Here is a 21,600-nt window from a genome sequence, read left to right as displayed (position 1 = left end):
AATGATATTGATAATAATGATAAGGAGAAGTTGGTGAATGACTATGGAAAAGTGTGTGAAAGAAGAAAGTTGAGAGTAAATGTAAATGAGAGCAAGGTTATTAGGTTCAGTAGGGTTGAGGGACAATTTAATTGGGAGGTAGGTTTGAATGGAGAAAAACTGGAGGAGGCGAAGTGTTTTAGATATTTGGGAGTGAACTTGGCAGTGGATGGAAGCGGAAGTGAGTCACAGGGTGGGGGAGGGGGCAAAAGTTCTGGGAAAGTTGAGGAATGTGTGGAAGGCAAGAACATTATTGTGGAGAGCAAAAATGGGCATGTTTGAGGGATTAGTGGATCCAACATTGGTATATGGTTGCAAGGCATGGGCTATACATAGGGTTGTATGGAGTAGGGTGGATGTGTTGGTAATGAAAAGTTTGAGGACTGTATGTGGTGTGAGGTGGTTTGATTAAGTAATGGAAGGGTAAGAGAGATGTATGTAAGTAAAAAGAGTGTGGTTGAGAAAGCAGAAGAGGGTATGTTGAAATGTTTTGGACACATGGAGAGAATGAGTGAGGAAAGATTGGCAAAGAGGATATATGTGTCAGAGGTGGAGGGAAGGAGAAGCGGGAGACCAAGTTGGAGGTGGAGTGAAAAAGATTTTGAGCGATTGGGGCCTGAACATACAGGAGGGTGAAAGGCGTGCAAGGAATAGAGTGAATTGGAACGATATGGCATACCGGGGTCAACGTGCTGTCAGTGGACTGAACCAGGGCATGTGAAGCATCTAGAGTAAACCATGGAAAGGTCTGTGGGGCGTGGATGTGGAAAGGGAGCTGTGGTTTCGGTGCATTACACATGACAGCTAGAGACAGAGTGTGAACGAATGTGGCTTTTTTTTTCTTAATCTTTTCCTAGCATTTCCTCTCTGGTGGGGGAGGGGGGATGTTATTTCATGTGGTTGGGTGGCGATGAGAATGGATGAAGGCAGAAAGTATGAATATGTACATGTATATATGTCTGTTTATGTATCTGTATATATACGTTGAAATGTATTTTTTTTATTTTCATTATTTTGCTTTGTCGCTGTCTCCCGCGTTAGTGAGGTACACAAGGAAACAGACGAAAGAATGGCACAACCCACCCACATACACATGTACATACATACACGTCCACACACGCAAATATACATATCTATACATCTCAATGTCTGGGGAGTAAAGTCAGGGGTTAGTGAGAGGACAAGAGCAAGGGAAGGAGTAGCAATACTCCTGAAACAGGAGTTGTGGGAGTATGTGATAGAATGTAAGAAAGTAAATTCTCGATTAATATGGGTAACACTGAAAGTTGATGGAGAGAGGTGGGTGATTATTGGTGCATATGCACCCGGGCATGAGAAGAAAGATCATGAGAGGCAAGTGTTTTGGGAGCAGCTGAATGAGTGTGTTAGTGGTTTTGATGCACGAGACTGGGTTATAGTGATGGGTGATTTGAATGCAAAGGTGAGTAATGTGGCAGTTGAGGGAATAATTGGTATACATGGGGTGTTCAGTGTTGTAAATGGAAATGGTGAAGAGCTTGTAGATTTATGTGCTGAAAAAGGACTGATGATTGGGAATACCTGGTTTAAAAAGCGAGATATACATAAGTATACTTATGTAAGTAGGAGAGATGGCCAGAGAGCGTTATTGGATTACGTGTTAATTGACAGGCATGCGAAAGAGAGACTTTTGGATGTTAATGTGCTGAGAGGTGCAACTGGAGGGATGTCTGATCATTATCTTGTGGAGGCTAAGGTGAAGATTTGTATGGGTTTTCAGAAAAGAAGAGTGAATGTTGGGGTGAAGAGGGTGGTGAGAGTAAGTGAGCTTGGGAAGGAGACCTGTGTGAGGAAGTACCAGGAGAGACTGAGTACAGAATGGAAAAAGGTGAGAACAATGGAAGTAAGGGGAGTGGGGGAGGAATGGGATGTATTTAGGGAATCAGTGATGGATTGCGCAAAAGATGCTTGTGGCATGAGAAGAGTGGGAGGTGGGTTGATTAGAAAGGGTAGTGAGTGGTGGGATGAAGAAGTAAGAGTATTAGTGAAAGAGAAGAGAGAGGCATTTGGACGATTTTTGCAGGGAAAAAATGCAATTGAGTGGGAGATGTATAAAAGAAAGAGACAGGAGGTCAAGAGAAAGGTGCAAGAGGTGAAAAAAAGGGCAAATGAGAGTTGGGGTGAGAGAGTATCATTAAATTTTAGGGAGAATAAAAAGATGTTCTGGAAGGAGGTAAATAAAGTGCATAAGACAAGGGAGCAAATGGGAACTTCAGTGAAGGGCACAAATGGGGAGGTGATAACAAGTAGTGGTGATGTGAGAAGGAGATGGAGTGAGTATTTTGAAGGTTTGTTGAATGTGTTTGATGATAGAGTGGCAGATATAGGGTGTTTTGGTCGAGGTGGTGTGCAAAGTGAGAGGGTTAGGGAAAATGATTTGGTAAACAGAGAAGAGGTAGTGAAAGCTTTGCGTAAGATGAAAGCCGGCAAGGCAGCAGGTTTGGATGGTATTGCAGTGGAATTTATTAAAAAAGGGGGTGACTGTATTGTTGACTGGTTGGTAAGGTTATTTAATGTATGTATGACTCATGGGAAACAGAAGAAGGAGTCACGCGGGGAGTGCTCAGCCTCCTCGAGGGCTCAGAGTGGGGTGCCTAAATGTGTGTGGATGTAACCAAGATGTGAAAAAAGGAGAGATAGGTAGTATGTTTGAGGAAAGGAACCTGGATGTTTTGGCTCTGAGTGAAACGAAGCTCAAGGGTAAAGGGGAAGAGTGGTTTGGAAATGTCTGGGGAGTGAAGTCAGGGGTTAGTGAGAGGACAAGAGCAAGGGAAGGAGTAGCAATACTCCTGAAACAGGAGTTGTGGGAGTATGTGATAGAATGTAAGAAAGTAAATTCTCGATTAATATGGGTAAAATTGAAAGTTGATGGAGAGAGGTGGGTGATTATTGGTGCATATGCACCTGGGCATGAGAAGAAAGATCATGAGAGGCAAGTGTTTTGGGAGCAGCTGAATGAGTGTGTTAGCGGTTTTGATGCACGAGACCGGGTTATAGTGATGGGTGATTTGAATGCAAAGGTGAGTAATGTGGCAGTTGAGGGAATAATTGGTATGCATGGGGTGTTCAGTGTTGTAAATGGAAATGGTGAAGAGCTTGTAGATTTATGTGCTGAAAAAGGACTGATGATTGGGAATACCTGGTTTAAAAAGCGAGATATACATAAGTATACTTATTTAAGTAGGAGAGATGGCCAGAGAGCGTTATTGGATTACGTGTTAATTGACAGGCGTGCGAAAGAGAGACTTTTGGATGTTAATGTGCTGAGAGGTGCAACTGGAGGGATGTCTGATCATTATCTTGTGGAGGCTAAGGTGAAGATTAGTATGGGTTTTCAGAAAAGAGGAGTGAATGTTGGGGTGAAGAAGGTGGTGAGAGTAAGTGAGCTTGGGAAGGAGACCTGTGTGGGGAAGTACCAGGAGAGACTGAGTACAGAATGGAAAAAGGTGAGAACAATGGAAGTAAGGGGAGTGGGGGAGGAATGGGATGTATTTAGGGAATCAGTGATGGATTGTGCAAAAGATGCTTGTGGCATGAGAAGAGTGGGAGGTGGGCTGTTTAGAAAGGGTAGTGAGTGGTGGGATGAAGAAGTAAGAGTATTAGTGAAAGAGAAGAGAGAGGCATTTGGACGATTTTTGCAGGGAAAAAATGCAATTGAGTGGGAGAAGTATAAAAGAAAGAGACAGGAGGTCAAGAGAAAGGTGCAAGAGGTGAAAAAAAGGGCAAATGAGAGTTGGGGTGAGAGACTATCAGTAAATTTTAGGGAGAATAAAAAGATGTTCTGGAAGGAGGTAAATAGGGTGCGTAAGACAAGGGAGCAAATGGGAACTTCAGTGAAGGGCGTAAATGGGGAGGTGATAACAAGTAGTGGTGATGTGAGAAGGAGATGGAATGAGTGTTTTGAAGGTTTGTTGAATGTGTCTGATGACAGAGTGGCAGATATAGGGTGTTTGGGTCGAGGTGGTGTGCAAAGTGAGAGGGTTAGGGAAAATGATTTGGTAAACAGAGAAGAGGTTGTAAAAGCTTTGCGGAAGATGAAAGCCGGCAAGGCAGCAGGTTTGGATGGTATTGCAGTGGAATTTATTAAAAAAGGGGGTGACTGTATTGTTGACTGGTTGGTAAGGTTATTTAATGTATGTATGACTCATGGTGAGGTGCCTGAGGATTGGCGGAATGCGTGCATAGTGCCATTGTACAAAGGCAAAGGGGATAAGAGTGAGTGCTCAAATTACAGAGGTATAAGTTTGTTGAGTATTCCTGGTAAATTATATGGGAGGGTGTTGATTGAGAGGGTGAAGGCATGTACAGAGCATCAGATTGGGGAAGAGCAGTGTGGTTTCAGAAGTGGTAGAGGATGTGTGGATCAGGTGTTTGCTTTGAAGAATGTATGTGAGAAATACTTAGAAAAGCAAATGGATTTGTATGTAGCATTTATGGATCTTGAGAAGGCATATGATAGAGTTGATAGAGATGCTCTGTGGAAGGTATTAAGAATATATGGTGTGGGAGGCAAGTTGTTAGAAGCAGTGAAAAGTTTTTATCGATGATGTAAGGCATGTGTACGTGTAGGAAGAGAGGAAAGTGATTGGTTCTCAGTGAATGTAGGTTTGTGGCAGGGGTGTGTGTTGTCTCCATGGTTGTTTTGTTTATGGATGGGGTTGTTAGGGAGGTAAATGCAAGAGTCCTGGAAAGAGGGGCAAGTATGAAGTCTGTTGGGGATGAGAGAGCTTGGGAAGTGAGTCAGTTGTTGTTCGCTGATGATACAGCGCTGGTGGCTGATTCATGTGAGAAACTGCAGAAGCTGGTGACTGAGTTTGGTAAAGTGTGTGGAAGAAGAAAGTTAAGAGTAAATGTGAATAAGAGCAAGGTTATTAGGTACAGTAGGGTTGAGGGTCAAGTCAATTGGGAGGTGAGTTTGAATGGAGAAAAACTGGAGGAAGTGAAGTGTTTTAGATATCTGGGAGTGGATCTGTCAGCGGATGGAACCATGGAAGCGGAAGTGGATCATAGGGTGGGGGAGGGGGCGAAAATTTTGGGAGCCTTGAAAAATGTGTGGAAGTCGAGAACATTATCTCGGAAAGCAAAAATGGGTATGTTTGAAGGAATAGTGGTTCCAACAATGTTGTATGGTTGCGAGGCGTGGGCTATGGATAGAGTTGTGCGCAGGAGGATGGACGTGCTGGAAATGAGATGTTTGAGGAAAATGTGTGGTGTGAGGTGGTTTGATCGAGTAAGTAACGTAAGGGTAAGAGAGATGTGTGGAAATAAAAAGAGCGTGGTTGAGAGAGCAGAAGAGGGCGTTTTGAAATGGTTTGGGCACATGGAGAGAATGAGTGAGGAAAGATTGACCAAGAGGATATATGTGTCGGAGGTGGAGGGAACGAGGAGAAGAGGGAGACCAAATTGGAGGTGGAAAGATGGAGTGAAAAAGATTTTGTGTGATCGGGGCCTGAACATGCAGGAGGGTGAAAGGAGGGCAAGGAATAGAGTGAATTGGAGCGATGTGGTATACAGGGGTTGACGTGCTGTCAGTGGATTGAATCAAGGCATGTGAAGCGTCTGGGGTAAACCATGGAAAGCTGTGTAGGTATGTATGTTTGCGTGTGTGGACGTGTGTATATACATGTGTATGGGGGGGGGGTTGGGCCATTTCTTTTGTCTGTTTCCTTGCGCTACCTCGCAAACGCGGGAGACAGCGACAAAGTATAAAAAAAAAAAAAAAAAAAAAAGACTCATGGTGAGGTGCCTGAGGATTGGCGGAATGCGTGCATAGTGCCATTGTACAAAGGCAAAGGGGATAAGAGTGAGTGCTCAGATTACAAAGGTATAAGTTTGTTGAGTATTCCTGGTAAATTATATGGGAGGGTATTGATTGAGAGGGTGAAGGCATGTACAGAGCATCAGATTGGGGAAGAGCAGTGTGGTTTCAGAAGTGGTAGAGGATGTGTGGATCAGGTGTTTGCTTTGAAGAATGTATGTGAGAAATACTTAGAAAAGCAAATGGATTTGTATGTAGCATTTATGGATCTTGAGAAGGCATATGATAGAGTTGATAGAGATGCTCTGTGGAAGGTATTAAGAATATATGGTGTGGGAGGCAAGTTGTTAGAAGCAGTGAAAAGTTTTTATCGATGATGTAAGGCATGTGTACGTGTAGGAAGAGAGGAAAGTGATTGGTTCTCAGTGAATGTAGGTTTGCGGCAGGGGTGTGTGATGTCTCCATGGTTGTTTAATTTGTTTATGGATGGGGTTGTTAGGGAGGTGAATGCAAGAGTTTTGGAAAGAGGGGCAAGTATGAAGTCTGTCGTGGATGAGAGAGCTTGGGAAGTGAGTCAGTTGTTGTTCGCTGATGATACAGCGCTGGTGGCTGATTCATGTGAGAAACTGCAGAAGCTGGTGACTGAGTTTGGTAAAGTGTGTGAAAGAAGAAAGTTAAGAGTAAATGTGAATAATAGCAAGGTTATTAGGTACAGTAGGGTTGAGGGTCAAGTCAATTGGGAGGTAAGTTTGAATGGAGAAAGCTGGAGGAAGTAAAGTGTTTTAGATATCTGGGAGTGGATCTGGCAGCGGATGGAACCATGGAAGCAGAAGTGGATCATAGGGTGGGGGAGGGGGCGAAAATCCTGGGAGCCTTGAAGAATGTGTGGAAGTCGAGAACATTATCTCGGAAAGCAAAAATGGGTATGTTTGAAGGAATAGTGGTTCCAACAATGTTGTATGGTTGCGAGGCGTGGGCTGTGAATAGAGTTGTGCGCAGGAGGGTGGATGTGCTGGAAATGAGATGTTTGAGGACAATGTGTGGTGTGAGGTGGTTTGATCGAGTAAGTAACGTAAGGGTAAGAGAGATGTGTGGAAATAAAAAGAGCGTGGTTGAGAGAGCAGAGGAGGGTGTTTTGAAATGGTTTGGGCACATGGAGAGAATGAGTGAGGAAAGATTGACCAAGAAGATATATGTGTCGGAGGTGGAGGGAACGAGAAGAGGGAGACCAAATTTGAGGGGGAAAGATGGAGTGAAAAAGATTTTGTGTGATCGGGGCCTGAACATGCAGGAGGGTGAAAGGCATGCAAGGAATAGAGTGAATTGGATCGATGTGGTATACCGGGGTTAACGTGCTGTCAGTGGATTGAATCAGGGCATGTGAAGCGTCTGGGGTAAATCATGGAAAGCTGTGTAGGTATTAATATTTGCGTGTGTGGATGTGTATGTATATACATGTGTATGGGGGTGGGTTGGGCCATTTCTTTCGTCTGTTTCCTTGCGCTACCTTGCAAACGCGGGAGACAGCGACAAAGCAAAAAAAAAAAAAAAAATGTATTGGTAAAAAATTTTCATACTGGAGGGAGAAAGGTATAACAGACATGCAATATGGTCTTGAAGGTAGCACATAAAATCAGACTGGGTTGCACTCATCCCTAGGGTAAGCTAGGGATGAGTGCAATTGAAAGGTGTCAGTTGCTGTTTTCAGATGACACAGCTCTGGTGGCAGACTTTAGAAAGAAACTGCATAAGCAGATGTTCAGGTTTGGGAGAATTTATGAAGAAAGTTGAGTATTGATGTGAATAAAAGTAAGTTGTTGAAGTTTAGAAGGGGGACAACACAGGTTGGTTTGATTGTGAGTGAGAATTGGGAAACCCTAGAGGAAGCAGATTGCTTTAGATATCTGAGAGTGGACATGACAGCAGATGGAACTATGGGAGCTGAAGTGAATCAGTTAGTGGGAAAGGGGCATACGCCCTATGTGCTTTGAGGAGTGTGTAGGAGAGGTCACTATCTTTAAAGGCAAAGATGGGTATGTTTGGTGGTATAGTAGTCCTGACACTACTGTGTGGGTGTCTATCTTGATCTCTGATCGCAAAAGAATTAAAGAGGTTGGAAGTGATGGAAGTAAAATGCTGACGATAATATGTGGTGTTAAGCGTTTAAGGAAAAAAAGGGCAAATGAGAGTTGGGGTGAGAGACTATCAGTAAATTTTAGGGAGAATAAAAAGATGTTCTGGAAGGAGGTAAATAGGGTGCGTAAGACAAGGGAGCAAATGGGAACTTCAGTGAAGGGCGTAAATGGGGAGGTGATAACAAGTAGCGGTGATGTGAGAAGGAGATGGAATGAGTATTTTGAAGGTTTGTTGAATGTGTCTGATGACAGAGTGGCAGATATAGGGTGTTTTGGTCGAGGTGGTGTGCAAAGTGAGAGGGTTAGGGAAAATGATTTGGTAAACAGAGAAGAGGTAGTAAAAGCTTTGCGGAAGATGAAAGCCGGCAAGGCAGCAGGTTTGGATGGTATTGCAGTGGAATTTATTAAGAAAGGGGGTGACTGTATTGTTGACTGGTTGGTAAGGTTATTTAATGTATGTATGACTCATGGTGAGGTGCCTGAGGATTGGCGGAATGCGTGCATAGTGCCATTGTACAAAGGCAAAGGGGATAAGAGTGAGTGCTCAAATTACAGAGGTATAAGTTTGTTGAGTATTCCTGGTAAATTATATGGGAGGGTATTGATTGAGAGGGTGAAGGCATGTACAGAGCATCAGATTGGGGAAGAGCAGTGCGGTTTCAGAAGTGGTAGAGGATGTGTGGATCAGGTGTTTGCTTTGAAGAATGTATGTGAGAAATACTTAGAAAAGCAAATGGATTTGTATGTAGCATTTATGGATCTGGAGAAGGCATATGATAGAGTTGATAGAGATGCTCTGTGGAAGGTATTAAGAATATATGGTGTGGGAGGCAAGTTGTTAGAAGCAGTGAAAAGTTTTTATCGAGGATGTAAGGCATGTGTACGTGTAGGAAGAGAGGAAAGTGATTGGTTCTCAGTGAATGTAGGTTTGCGGCAGGGGTGTGTGATGTCTCCATGGTTGTTTAATTTGTTTATGGATGGGGTTGTAAAGGAGGTAAATGCAAGAGTCCTGGAAAGAGGGGCAAGTATGAAGTCTGTTGGGGATGAGAGAGCTTGGGAAGTGAGTCAATTGTTGTTCGCTGATGATACAGCGCTGGTGGCTGATTCATGTGAGAAACTGCAGAAGCTGGTGACTGAGTTTGGTAAAGTGTGTGGAAGAAGAAAGTTGAGAGTAAATGTGAATAAGAGCAAGGTTATTAGGTACAGTAGGGGTGAGGGTCAAGTCAATTGGGAGGTGAGTTTGAATGGAGAAAAACTGGAGGAAGTGAAGTGCTTTAGATATCTGGGAGTGGATCTGTCAGCGGATGGAACCATGGAAGCGGAAGTGGATCATAGGGTGGGGGAGGGGGCGAAAATTTTGGGAGCCTTGAAAAATGTGTGGAAGTCGAGAACATTATCTCGGAAAGCAAAAATGGGTATGTTTGAGGGAATAGTGGTTCCAACAATGCTGTATGGTTGCGAGGCGTGGGCTATGGATAGAGATGTGCGCAGGAGGATGGATGTGCTGGAAATGAGATGTTTGAGGACAATGTGTGGTGTGAGGTGGTTTGATCGAGTAAGTAACGTAAGGGTAAGAGAGATGTGTGGAAATAAAAAGAGCGTGGTTGAGGGAGCAGAAGAGGGTGTTTTGAAATGGTTTGGGCACATGGAGAGAATGAGTGAGGAGAGATTGACCAAGAGGATATATGTGTCGGAGGTGGAGGGAACGAGGAGAAGAGGGAGACCAAATTGGAGGTGGAAAGATGGAGTGAAAAAGATTTTGTGTGATCGGGGCCTGAACATGCAGGAGGGTGAAAGGAGGGCAAGAAATAGAGTGAATTGGAGTCATGTGGTATATAGGGGTTGACGTGCTGTCAGTGGATTGAAGCAAGGCATGTGAAGCGTCTGGGGTAAACCATGGAAAGCTGTGTAGGTATGTATATTTGCGTGTGTGGACGTGTGTATGTACATGTGTATGGGGGGGGGGGGTTGGGCCATTTCTTTCGTCTGTTTCCTTGCGCTACCTCGCAAACGCGGGAGACAGCGACAAAGTATAAAAAAAAAAAAAAAAAAAAAAAAAAAAGCGTTTAAGCTTGATCATGTAAGGTACAACAGTGTACCTACCTACAGTTACCTATGATGAGATTTGGCCATGATGGCAAAGCTGATGCATAGTGCTCACTGTTTATCTTGTTTGTTGAATAAATAGAATATGATTGGGAGAGCTGATGAGGGTTGCTGAAATTGCTTGGACATAAGGGTATGATTCAAGAGAAGCTTTCAAGAATGGTATACATGCCAGAAGTGGATGGAGCATTGGGGAGTGGGTGATCAAGTAGGACATGGAAGGACGGAGTGAGAGAGGCTTTGAGTCATTGGAGCCTGAACATATAGGAGGGTGAGAGACATGTATGAGATAAAGGGATTTGGAGCAATATAGTGTACAGTGGGTGATGTGCTGTCATTGGACTGAACCAAGGCATATCAGGTGGCTAGGTAATTGTTAAATGGTCTGTAGTGTTTGGCTATGAATGGGGGCTCTGGTTTTGGTGTAGCTAGAGAGTGGCTGTTATACAAATGAGGCCCTCCTCCATATGTTACAGATGTAACCTTGCAAAAGTGGGAATTTATAAAGATTAGTTTATTTGAATACAACTTAGGGATAAGGGAGAAAGAATACCTCCCATGTATTCCTTGCAAGGATTGGGAGTAGGGGGTTGGAGATCATCTCCCCCAATTTTTACTTTTCTAAAAGAAGGAACAGAGAAGGGGGCCAAGTGAGGATGCTTTTTCCTCTAAGGTTTAGTCCTTTATTCATGGCACTACCTTGCTAATGCAGGAAATGGTAAAGATGCATGAAAAAAATACCAGATACACTTTAGCACTGGTAGACTGAAATATATGTAATAAATTGTTTTGACTTTTATCCAGAGATCCAGATGAATGACATCTGGATAATCAGGTTTCATTGTAAGTAGAAATTAGTATTGTGATTTTTATTTCACATCCATTTTATATGCTGTGCTGCTGTATGTTATCAATGTAATTAATTATGTTCCCAGAATTATTGGTCTTTTTCTAGGAAAATCAAGGTCATGATGCGAGAGTTACTACAGGATGGGCTGTATACGCAAGAGATGTGCAAGGAATACATTGGAAAATCTTTCCGCCATAAGGTTACAGTTCTCCCAGAGTGGTACACCGACAAAGATGTATGTGATTACCTTCTAAGGTTAGTAAACTGTTTTTCCCACTTGGAACAATCAAACAAATTTTGATGTTGATACCTCCAGTACATAATAGTTGGTAGGCAGCTAGGGACCAAGGAGGTATATAACCAGTACTACCTTTTTTGGGTATCAGGATGGTTAATGACAGGTGTGTAATGAGCCAGCACTTAAGTGATTATCAACGTGCACTACTCTGACCTAGGTAGCTGTCTTGTCTTTCTGCCTCACCTACACTTGAACTGCTGGCATTCTGTCCACAAACATACGATCTCTCCTTTGTCATACATAGCACTTGACAACACATTACCCACACAGCTCATTCATTGTAACTCAGATTTTTCTTATGGTGAGTGCTATGTGCTAGCATTGCCTTTTTGCCAAAATGGCAGGAGCAATAGATAGAAGTAATTGGTAGGAACATCTTGGTAGGAGCTTTAAGTAGAAACATTAGATAGAAGTAGTTGATAGGAACATTTGGTAGAAGTAGTCTGTAGGAACATTAGGTAAAAGCCTCTACAAACACTGGACTAGACTTGCCCTCAGCCATTTGCCTGTTAAGGGTGTGGCACTAAAGGCTAAGAAGTGGCACTGGAGTTCACTAGTTTTGGAGAGACTTTCGCTGTGGCCGCCCCCTTAAGGGAGCTTCAGAAGGGACCAGGTGTCAGAGATACGGATAGATAGACCTCAAGAAGTTTGAAGAATTTCAGTTAAGTTTGGAATCTCAGCATTTGTTAGGTGAAACAGTTTTCTCTGTTTTCACTGTTCAAATATTTTCTCATTGTTTTATTATTTATGCCAGAGTATGTTCATGATGGTTTCAGGCATTACTGCATGACAGCTAGAGACTGAGTTTGAACAAATGGGGCCTGTCTTTTCCTAGCGTTACCTTGCACACATGAGGGGGGGAGGGGGATGTTATTCCATGTGTGGCGAGGTGGCGATGGGAATGAATAAAGGCAGACAGTGTGAATTATGTGTATGTGTATATATGTGTGTATGTGTGTGTGTATATATATATATGTGTACATTTAGATGTTTTTTTTTTTTCTTTTTTTTGCTTTGTCGCTGTCTCCCGCATTTGCGAGGTAGCACAAGGAAACAGACGAAGGAAATGGCCCAACCCACCCCCATACACATGTATATACATACATCCACACACGCAAATATACATGCTTACACAGCTTTCCATGGTTTACCCCAGACGCTTCACATGCCCTGATTCAATCCACCGACAGCACGTCAACCCTGGTATACCACATCGATCCAGTTCACTCTATTCCTTGCCCTCCTTTCACCCTCCTGCATGTTCAGGCCCCGATCACACAAAATCTTTTTCACACCATCTTTCCACCTCCAATTTGGTCTCCCACTTCTTGTCGTTCCCTCCACCTCCGACACATATATCCTCTTGGTAAATCTTTCCTCACTCATTCTCTCCATGTGCCCAAACCACTTCAAAACACCCTCCTCTGTTCTCTCAACCACGCTCTTTTTATTTCCTCACATCTCTCTTACCCTTACGTTACTTACTCGATCAAACCACCTCACACCACACATTGTCCTCAAACATCTCATATCCAGCACATCCATCCTCCTGCGCACAACTCTATCCATAGCCCATGCCTCGCAACCATACAACATTGTTGGAACCACTATTCCTTCAAACATACCCATTTTTGCTTTCCGAGATAATGTTCTCGACTTCCACACATTCTTTAAGGCTCCCAGAATTTTCGCCCCCTCCCCCACCCTATGATCCACTTCTGCTTCCATGGTTCCATCCGCTGCCAGATCCACTCCCAGATATCTAAAACACTTTACTTCCTCCAGTTTTTCTCCATTCAAACTTACCGCCCAATTGACTTGACCCTCAACCCTACTGTACCTAATAACCTTGCTCTTATTCACATTTACTCTTAACTTTCTTCTTTCACACACTTTACCAAACTCAGTCACCATCTTCTGCAGTTTCTCACATGAATCAGCCACCAGCGCGCTGTATCATCAGCGAACAACAACTGACTCACTTCCCAAGCTCTCTCATCCCCAACAGACTTCATACTTGCCCCTCTTTCCAAAACTCTTGCATTCACCTCCCTAACAACCCCATCCATAAACAAATTAAACAACCATGGAGACATCACACACCCTTGCCGCAAACCTACATTTACTGAGAACCAGTCACTTTCCTCTCTTCCTACACGTACACATGCCTTACATCATCGATAAAAACTTTTCACTGCTTCTAACAACTTTCCTCCCACACCATATATTCTTAATACCTTCCACAGAGCATCTCTATCAACTCTATCATATGCCTTCTCCAGATCCATAAATGCTACATACAAATCCATTTGCTTTTCTAAGTATTTCTCACATACATTCTTCAAAACAAACACCTGATCCACACATCCTCTACCACTTCTGAAACCACACTGCTCTTCCCCAATCTGATGCTCTGTACATGCCTTCACCCTCTCAATCAATACCCTCCCATATAAATTCCCAGGATTACTCAACAAACTTATACCTCTGTAATTTGAGCACTCACTCTTATCCCCTTTGCCTTTGTACAGTGGCACTATGCAAGCATTCCGCCAATCCTCAGGCACCTCACCATGAGTCATACATACATTAAATAACCTTACCAACCAGTCAATAATCCAGTCACCCCCTTTTTAATAAATTCCACTGCAATACCATCCAAACCTGCTGCCTGGCCGGCTTTCATCTTCCGCAAAGCTTTTACTACCTCTTCTCTGTTTACCAAATCATTTTCCCTAACCCTCTCACTTTGCACACCACCTCGACCAAAACACCCTATATCTGCCACTCTATCATCAAACACATTCAACAAACCTTCAAAATACTCACTCCATCTCCTTCTCACATCACCACTACTTGTTATCACCTCCCTATTTGCGCCCTTCACTGAAGTTCCCATTTGCTCCCTTGTCTTATGCACTTTATTTACCTCCTTCCAGAACATCTTTTTATTCTCCCTAAAATTTAATGATACTCTCTCACCCCAACTCTCATTTGCCCTCTTTTTCACCTCTTGCACCTTTCTCTTGACCTCCTGTCTCTTTTTTTTCTACATCTCCCACTCAATTGCATTTTTTCCCTGCAAAAATCGTCCAAATGCCTCTCTCTTCTCTTTCACTAATAATCTTACTTCTTCATCCCACCACTCACTACCCTTTCTAATCAACCCACCTCCCACTCTTCTCATGCCACAAGCATCTTTTGCGCAATCCATCACTGATTCCCTAAATACATCCCATTCCTCCCCCACTCCCCTTACTTCCATTGTTCTCACCTTTTTCCATTCTGTACTCAGTCTCTCCTGGTACTTCCTCACACAAGTCTCCTTCCCAAGCTCACTTACTCTCACCACCCTCTTCACCCCAACATTCACTCTTCTTTTCTGAAAACCCATACAAATCTTCACCTTAACCTCCACAAGATAATGATCAGACATCCCTTCAGTTGCACCTCTCAGCACATTAACATCCAAAAGTCTCTCTTTCGTGCGCCTGTCAATTAACATGTAATCCAATAATGCTCTCTGGCCATCTCTCCTACTTACATACGTATACTTATGTATATCTCTATCTCGCTTTTTAAACCAGGTATTCCCAATCACCAGTCCTTTTTCAGCACATAAATCTACAAGCTCTTCACCATTTCCATTTACAACATTGAACACCCCATGTATACCAATTATTCCCTCAACTGCCACATTACTCACCTTTGCATTCAAATCACCCATCACTATAACCCGGTCTCGTGCATCAAAACCACTAACACACTCATTCAGCTGCTCCCAAAACACTTGCCTCTCATGATCTTTCTTCTCATGCCTAGGTGCATATGCACCAATAAATACCCATCTCTCTCCATCAACTTTCAGTTTTACCCATATTAATTGAGAATTTACTTACATTCTATCACATACTCCCACAACTCCTGTTTCAGGAGTACTGCTACTCCTTCCCTTGCTCTTGTCCTCTCACTAACCCCTGACTTTACTCCCAAGACATTCCTAAACCACTCTTCCCCTTTACCCCTGAGCTTCGTTTCACTCAGAGCCAAAACATCCAGGTTCCTTTCCTCAAACATGCTACTTTTTTTTTTTTTTTTTTTTTTTTTTGCTGTCTCCCGCGTTTGCGAGGTAGCGCAAGGAAACAGACGAAAGAAATGGCCCAACTCAACCCGATACACATGTATATACATACGTCCACACATGCAAATATACATACCTATACAGCTTTCCATGGTTTACCCCAGACACTTCACATGCCCTGATTCAATCCACTGACAGCACGTCAACCCCGGTATACCACATCGATCCAATTCACTCTATTCCTTGCCCTCCTTTCACCCTCCTGCATGTTCAGACCCCGATCACACAAAATCTTTTTCACTCCATCTTTCCACCTCCAATTTGGTCTCCCACTTCTCCTCGTTCCCTCCACCTCCGACACATATATCCTCTTGGTCAATCTTTCCTCACTCATTCTCTCCATGTGCCCAAACCATTTCAAAACACCCTCTTCTGCTCTCTCAACCACGCTCTTTTTATTTCCACACATCTCTCTTACCCTTACGTTACTTACTCGATCAAACCACCTCACACCACACATTGTCCTCAAACATCTCATTTCCAGCACATCCATCCTCCTGCTCACAACTCTATCCATAGCCCACACCTCGCAACCATACAACATTGTTGGAACCACTATTCCTTCAAACATACCCATTTTTGCTTTCCGAGATAATGTTCTCGACTTCCACACATTCTTCAAGGCTCCCAGAATTTTCGCCCCCTCCCCCACCCTATGATCCACTTCCGCTTCCATGGTTCCATCCGCTGACAGATCCACTCCCAGATATCTAAAACACTTTACTTCTTCCAGTTTTTCTCCATTCAAACTTACCTCCCAGTTGACTTGACCCTCAACCCTACTGTACCTAATAACCTTGCTCTTATTCACATTTACTCTTAACTTTCTTCTTTCACACACTTTACCAATCTCCGTCACCAGCTTCTGCATTTTCTCACATGAATCAGCCACCAGCGCTGTATCATCAGCGAACAACAACTGACTCACTTCCCAAGCTCTCTCATCCCCAACAGACTTCATACTTGCCCCTCTTTCCAAAGCTCTTGCATTTACCTCCCTAACAACCCCATCCATAAACAAATTAAACAACCATGAAGACATCACACACCCCTGCCGCAAACCTACATTCACTGAGAACCAATCACTTTCCTCTCTTCCTACACGTACACATGCCTTACATCCTCGATAAAAACTTTTCACTGCTTCTAACAACTTGCCTCCCACACCATATATTCTTAATACCTTCCACAGAGCATCTCTATCAACTCTATCATATGCCTTCTCCAGATCCATAAATGCTACATACAAATCCATTTGCTTTTCTAAGTATTGCTCACATACATTCTTCAAAGCAAACACCTGATCCACACATCCTCTACCACTTCTGAAACCACACTGCTCTTCCCCAATCTGATGCTCTGTACATGCCTTCACCCTCTCAATCAATACCCTCCCATATAATTTCCCAGGAATACTCAACAAACTTATACCTCTGTAATTTGAGCACTCACTCTTATCCCCTTTGCCTTTGTACAATGGCACTATGCAAGCATTCCGCCAATCCTCAGGCACCTCTCCATGAGTCATACATACATTAAATAACCTTACCAACCAGTCAATAATACAGTCACCCCCTTTTTTGATAAATTCCACTGCAATACCATCCAAACCTGCTGCCTTGCCGGCTTTCATCTTCCGCAAAGCTTTTACTACCTCTTCTCTGTTTACCAAATCACTTTCCCTAACCCTCTCACTTTGCACACCACCTCGACCAAAACACCCTATATCTGCCACTCTATCATCAAACACATTCAACAAACCTTCAAAATACTCACTCCATCTCCTTCTCACATCACCACTACTTGTTATCACCTCCCCATTAGCGCCCTTCACTGAAGTTCCCATTTGCTCCCTTGTCTTACGCACTTTATTTACCTCCTTCCAGAACATCTTTTTATTCTCCCCAAAATTTAATGATACTCTCTCACCCCAACTCTCATTTGCCCTCTTTTTCACCTCTTGCACCTTTCTCTTGACCTCCTGTCTCTTTCTTTTATACATCTCACACTCAATTGCATTTTTTCCTTGCAAAATCCGTCCAAATGCCTCTCTCTTCTCTTTCACTAATAATCTTACTTCTTCATCCCACCACTCACTACCCTTTCTAATCAACCCACCTCCCACTCTTCTCATGCCACAAGCATCTTTTGTGCAATCCATCACTGATTCCCTAAATACATCCCATTCCTCCCCCACTCCCCTTACTTCCATTGTTCTCACCTTTTTCCTGAAACAGGAGTTGTGGGAGTATGTGATAGAATGTAAGAAAGTAAATTCTCGATTAATATGGGTAAAACTGAAAGTTGATGGAAAGAGATGGGTATTTATTGGTGCATATGCACCTGGGCATGAGAAGAAAGATCATGAGAGGCAAGTGTTTTGGGAGCAGCTGAATGAGTGTGTTAGTGGTTTTGATGCACGAGACCGGGTTATAGTGATGGGTGATTTGAATGCAAAGGTGAGTAATGTGGCAGTTGAGGGAATAATTGGGATACATGGGGTGTTCAGTGTTGTAAATGGAAATGGTGAAGAGCTTGTAGATTTATGTGCTGAAAAAGGACTGGTGATTGGGAATACCTGGTTTAAAAAGCGAGATATACATAAGTATACGTATGTAAGTAGGAGAGATGGTCAGAGAGCGTTATTGGATTACGTGTTAATTGACAGGCGCGCGAAAGAGAGACTTTTGGATGTTAATGTGCTGAGAGGTGCAACTGGAGGGATGTCTGATCATTATCTTGTGGAGGCTAAGATGAAGATTTGTATGGGTTTTCAGAAAAGAAGAGTGAATGTTGGGGTGAAGAGGGTGGTGAGAGTAAGTGAGCTTGGGAATGAGACTTGTGTGAGGAAGTACCAGGAGAGACTGAGTACATGCTACCTATCTCTCCTTTTTTCACATCTTGGTTACATCCACACACATTTAGACACCCCAGTCTGAGCCTTCGAGGAGGATGAGCACTCCCCGCGTGACTCCTTCTTCTGTTTCCCATTTCAGAAAGTTAAAAAAAAAAAAGAAAATGTATAGGTATATATAGATAGATATATAGGTAGGTATAGGTATAGGTATAGGTAGATGTATAGGTATATATATTTGCGTGTGTGGACGTGTATGTATATACATGTGTATGGGGGTGGGTTGGGCCATTTCTTTCGTCTGTTTCCTTGCGCTACCTCACAAACTCGGGAGACAGCAACAAAGCAAAATAAGAAAAATAATACATTATTTTGCTTTGTCGCTGTCTCCCGCGTTAGCGAGGTAGCGCAAGGAAACAGACGAAAGAAATGGCCCAACCCACCCACATACACATGTTTATACATTCACGTCCACACACGCAAATATACATACCTATACATCTCAATGTACACATGTATATACGCACACAGACATATACATATATACACATGTACATACTTCATACTGTTTGCCTTTATTTATTCCCATCGCCACCTCGCCACACATGGAATAACAACCCCCTCCCCTCTCATGTGTGCGAGGTAGCACTAGGAAAAGACAACAAAGGCCACATTCGTTCACACTCAGTCTCTAACTGTCATGTATAATGCACTGAATCCACAGCTCCCTTTCCAAATCCAGGCCCCACAAAACTTTCCATGGTTTACCCCAGACGCTTCACATGCCCTGGTTCAATCTATTGACAGCACGTCAACCCTGGTATACTACATCGTTCCAATTCATTCTATTCCTTGCATGCCTTTCACCCTCCTGCATGTTCAGGCCCCGATTACTCAAAATCTTTTTCACTCCATCTTTCCACCTCCAATTTGGTCTCCCACTTCTCCTCGTTCCCTCTACCTCTGACACTATATCCTCTTGGTCAATCTTTCCTCACTCATTCTATCCATGTGACCAAACCATTTCAAAACACCCTCTTCTGCTCTCTCAACCACACTCTTTTTACCACCACACAGCTCTCTTACCCTTTCATTACTTACTCGATCAAACCACCTCACACCACATATTGTCCTCAAACATCTCATTTCCAGCACATCCACCCTCCTCCACACAACTCTATCTATAGCCCACACCTCACAACCATGTAACATTGTTGGAACCACTATTCCTTCAAACATACCCATTTTTGCTTTCCGAGATAATATTCTCGACTTCCACACATTTTTCAACACTCCCAGAACTTTCGTCCCTTCCCCCACCCTATGATTCACTTCCACTTCCATGGCTCCATCTGCTGCCAAATACACTCCCAGATATCTAAAACACTTCACTCCCTCCAGTTTCTCTCCATTCAAACTTACCTCCCCAATTGACTTGTCCCTCAACCCTACTGTCCCTAGTTACCTTGCTCTTATTCCCATTTACTTGTAGCTTTCTTCTTTCACACACTTTACCAAAGTGAGTCACCAGCTTCTTCAGTTTCTCACACGAATCAGCCACCAGCGCTGTATCATCAGCGATTAACAACTGACTCACTCCCCAAGCTCTCTCATCCACAACAGACTGAATACTTGCCCCTCTCTCCAAAACTCTTGCATTCACCTCCTTAACAACCCCATCCATAAACAAATTAAACAACCATGGAGACATCTCACTCCCCTGCCGCAAACCAACATTCACTGATAACCAATCACTTTCCTCTCTTCCTACACGTACTCATGCCTTACATCCTCGATAAAAACTTTTCACTGCTTCTGACAATTTGCCTCCCACACCATATAATCTTAATACCTTCCACAGAGCATCTCTATCAACTCTATCATATGCCTTCTCCAGATCCATTAATGCTACATACAAATCCATTTGCTTTTCTAAGTATTTCTCACATACATTCCTCAAAGCAAACACCTGTTCCACACATCCTCTACCACTTCTGAAACCACACTGCTCTTCCCAAATCTGATGCTCTGTACATGCCTTTACCCTCTCAATCAATACCCTCCCATATAAATTCCCAGGATTACTCAACAAACTTATACCTCTGTAATTTGAGCACTCACTTTTATCCCCTTTGCCTTTGTACAGTGGCACTATGCAAGCATTCCGCCAATCCTCAGGCACCTCACCATGAGTCATACATACATTGAATAACCTTACCTACCAGTCAACAATACAGTTATCCCCTTTTTTAATAAATTCCACTGCAATACCATCCAAGCAGCCGGCTTTCATCTTCCGCAAAGCTTTTACTACCTCTTCTCTGTTTACCAAATCATTTTCCCTAACCCTCTCACTTTGCACACCACCTCGACCAAAACACCCTACATCTGCCACTCTATCATCAAACACATTCAACAAACCTTCAAAATACTCACTCCATCTCCTTCTCACATCACCACTACTTGTTATCACCTCCCTCCCCATTAGCCCCCTTCACTGAAGTTCCCATTTGTTCCCTTATCTTACACACTTTATTTACCCCCTTCCAAAACATCTTTTTATTCTCCCTAAAATTTAATGATACTCTCTCACCCCAACACTCATTTGCCCTCTTTTTCACTTCTTGCACCTTTCTCTTTACCTCCTGCCTCTCTTTTCTACATCTCCCACTCATTTGCATTATTTCCCTGCAAAAATCGCCCAAATGCCTCTCTCTTCTCTTTCACTAATAATCTTACTACTTCATCCCACCACTCACTACCCTTTCTAATCTGCCCACCTCCCACGCTTCTCATGCTACAAGTATCTTTTCGCGGAAGCCATCACTGCTTCCCTAAATACATCCCATTCCTCCCCCACTCCCCTTACGTCCTTTGTTCTCACCGTTTTCCATAAATATTACATACAGATCCATTTGTTTTTCTAAGTATTTCTCACATAACTTTTTCAAAGTAAACACCTGAGCCATACATACTCTACCACTTCTGAAACCACACTGCTCTTCCCCGATTTGATGCTATGTACATACTTTCACCCTCTCACTCTATACCCTCCCATATAATTTCCCGGGAATACTCAGCAAACCCATACCTCTGTAATTTGAACACTCACTTTTATCCCTTTTGCCTTTGTACAGTGGCACTGTGCATGCATTCTGCCAATCCTCAGGCATTTCACCATGAACCGTACATATATTGAATATCCTTACCAACTAGTCAACAACACAGTCACCCCCTTTCTGCAATTCAGCTGCAATACCATCCAAACCCTCTGTATTTCATCTACCCCATAGCTTTCACTTCCTTTTCTCGGTTTACCAAACCATTCTCCCTGACCCTATGACTTTGCACACCACCTCGACCAAAACGCCCTATATCTG

The 21,600-nt window shown here is 43.1% G+C and overlaps 1 protein-coding gene across 4 annotated transcripts in view; it reads left to right on the top strand.

The window, feature by feature from the left end:
• The window catches only part of Polr1B (RNA polymerase I subunit Rpl135), a 242,799-nt gene that overhangs the window by 44,497 nt on the left and 176,702 nt on the right, over nucleotides 1-21,600 (top strand). For all 4 annotated transcript variants that reach the window (XM_071673312.1, XM_071673309.1, XM_071673310.1 and 1 more), the window contains one exon: nucleotides 11,033-11,182. In XM_071673312.1, the coding sequence (XP_071529413.1) occupies nucleotides 11,033-11,182 (150 nt within the window). The remainder of the gene's footprint in view (nucleotides 1-11,032; nucleotides 11,183-21,600) is intronic.

This window comes from Panulirus ornatus, chromosome 18, assembly GCF_036320965.1.
Source record: "Panulirus ornatus isolate Po-2019 chromosome 18, ASM3632096v1, whole genome shotgun sequence".
In the NCBI taxonomy this organism is placed as follows: Eukaryota; Metazoa; Arthropoda; class Malacostraca; order Decapoda; family Palinuridae; genus Panulirus; species Panulirus ornatus.
Note: the sequence above shows the minus strand (reverse complement) of the source record. Positions and strands in the feature narration are given on the sequence as shown.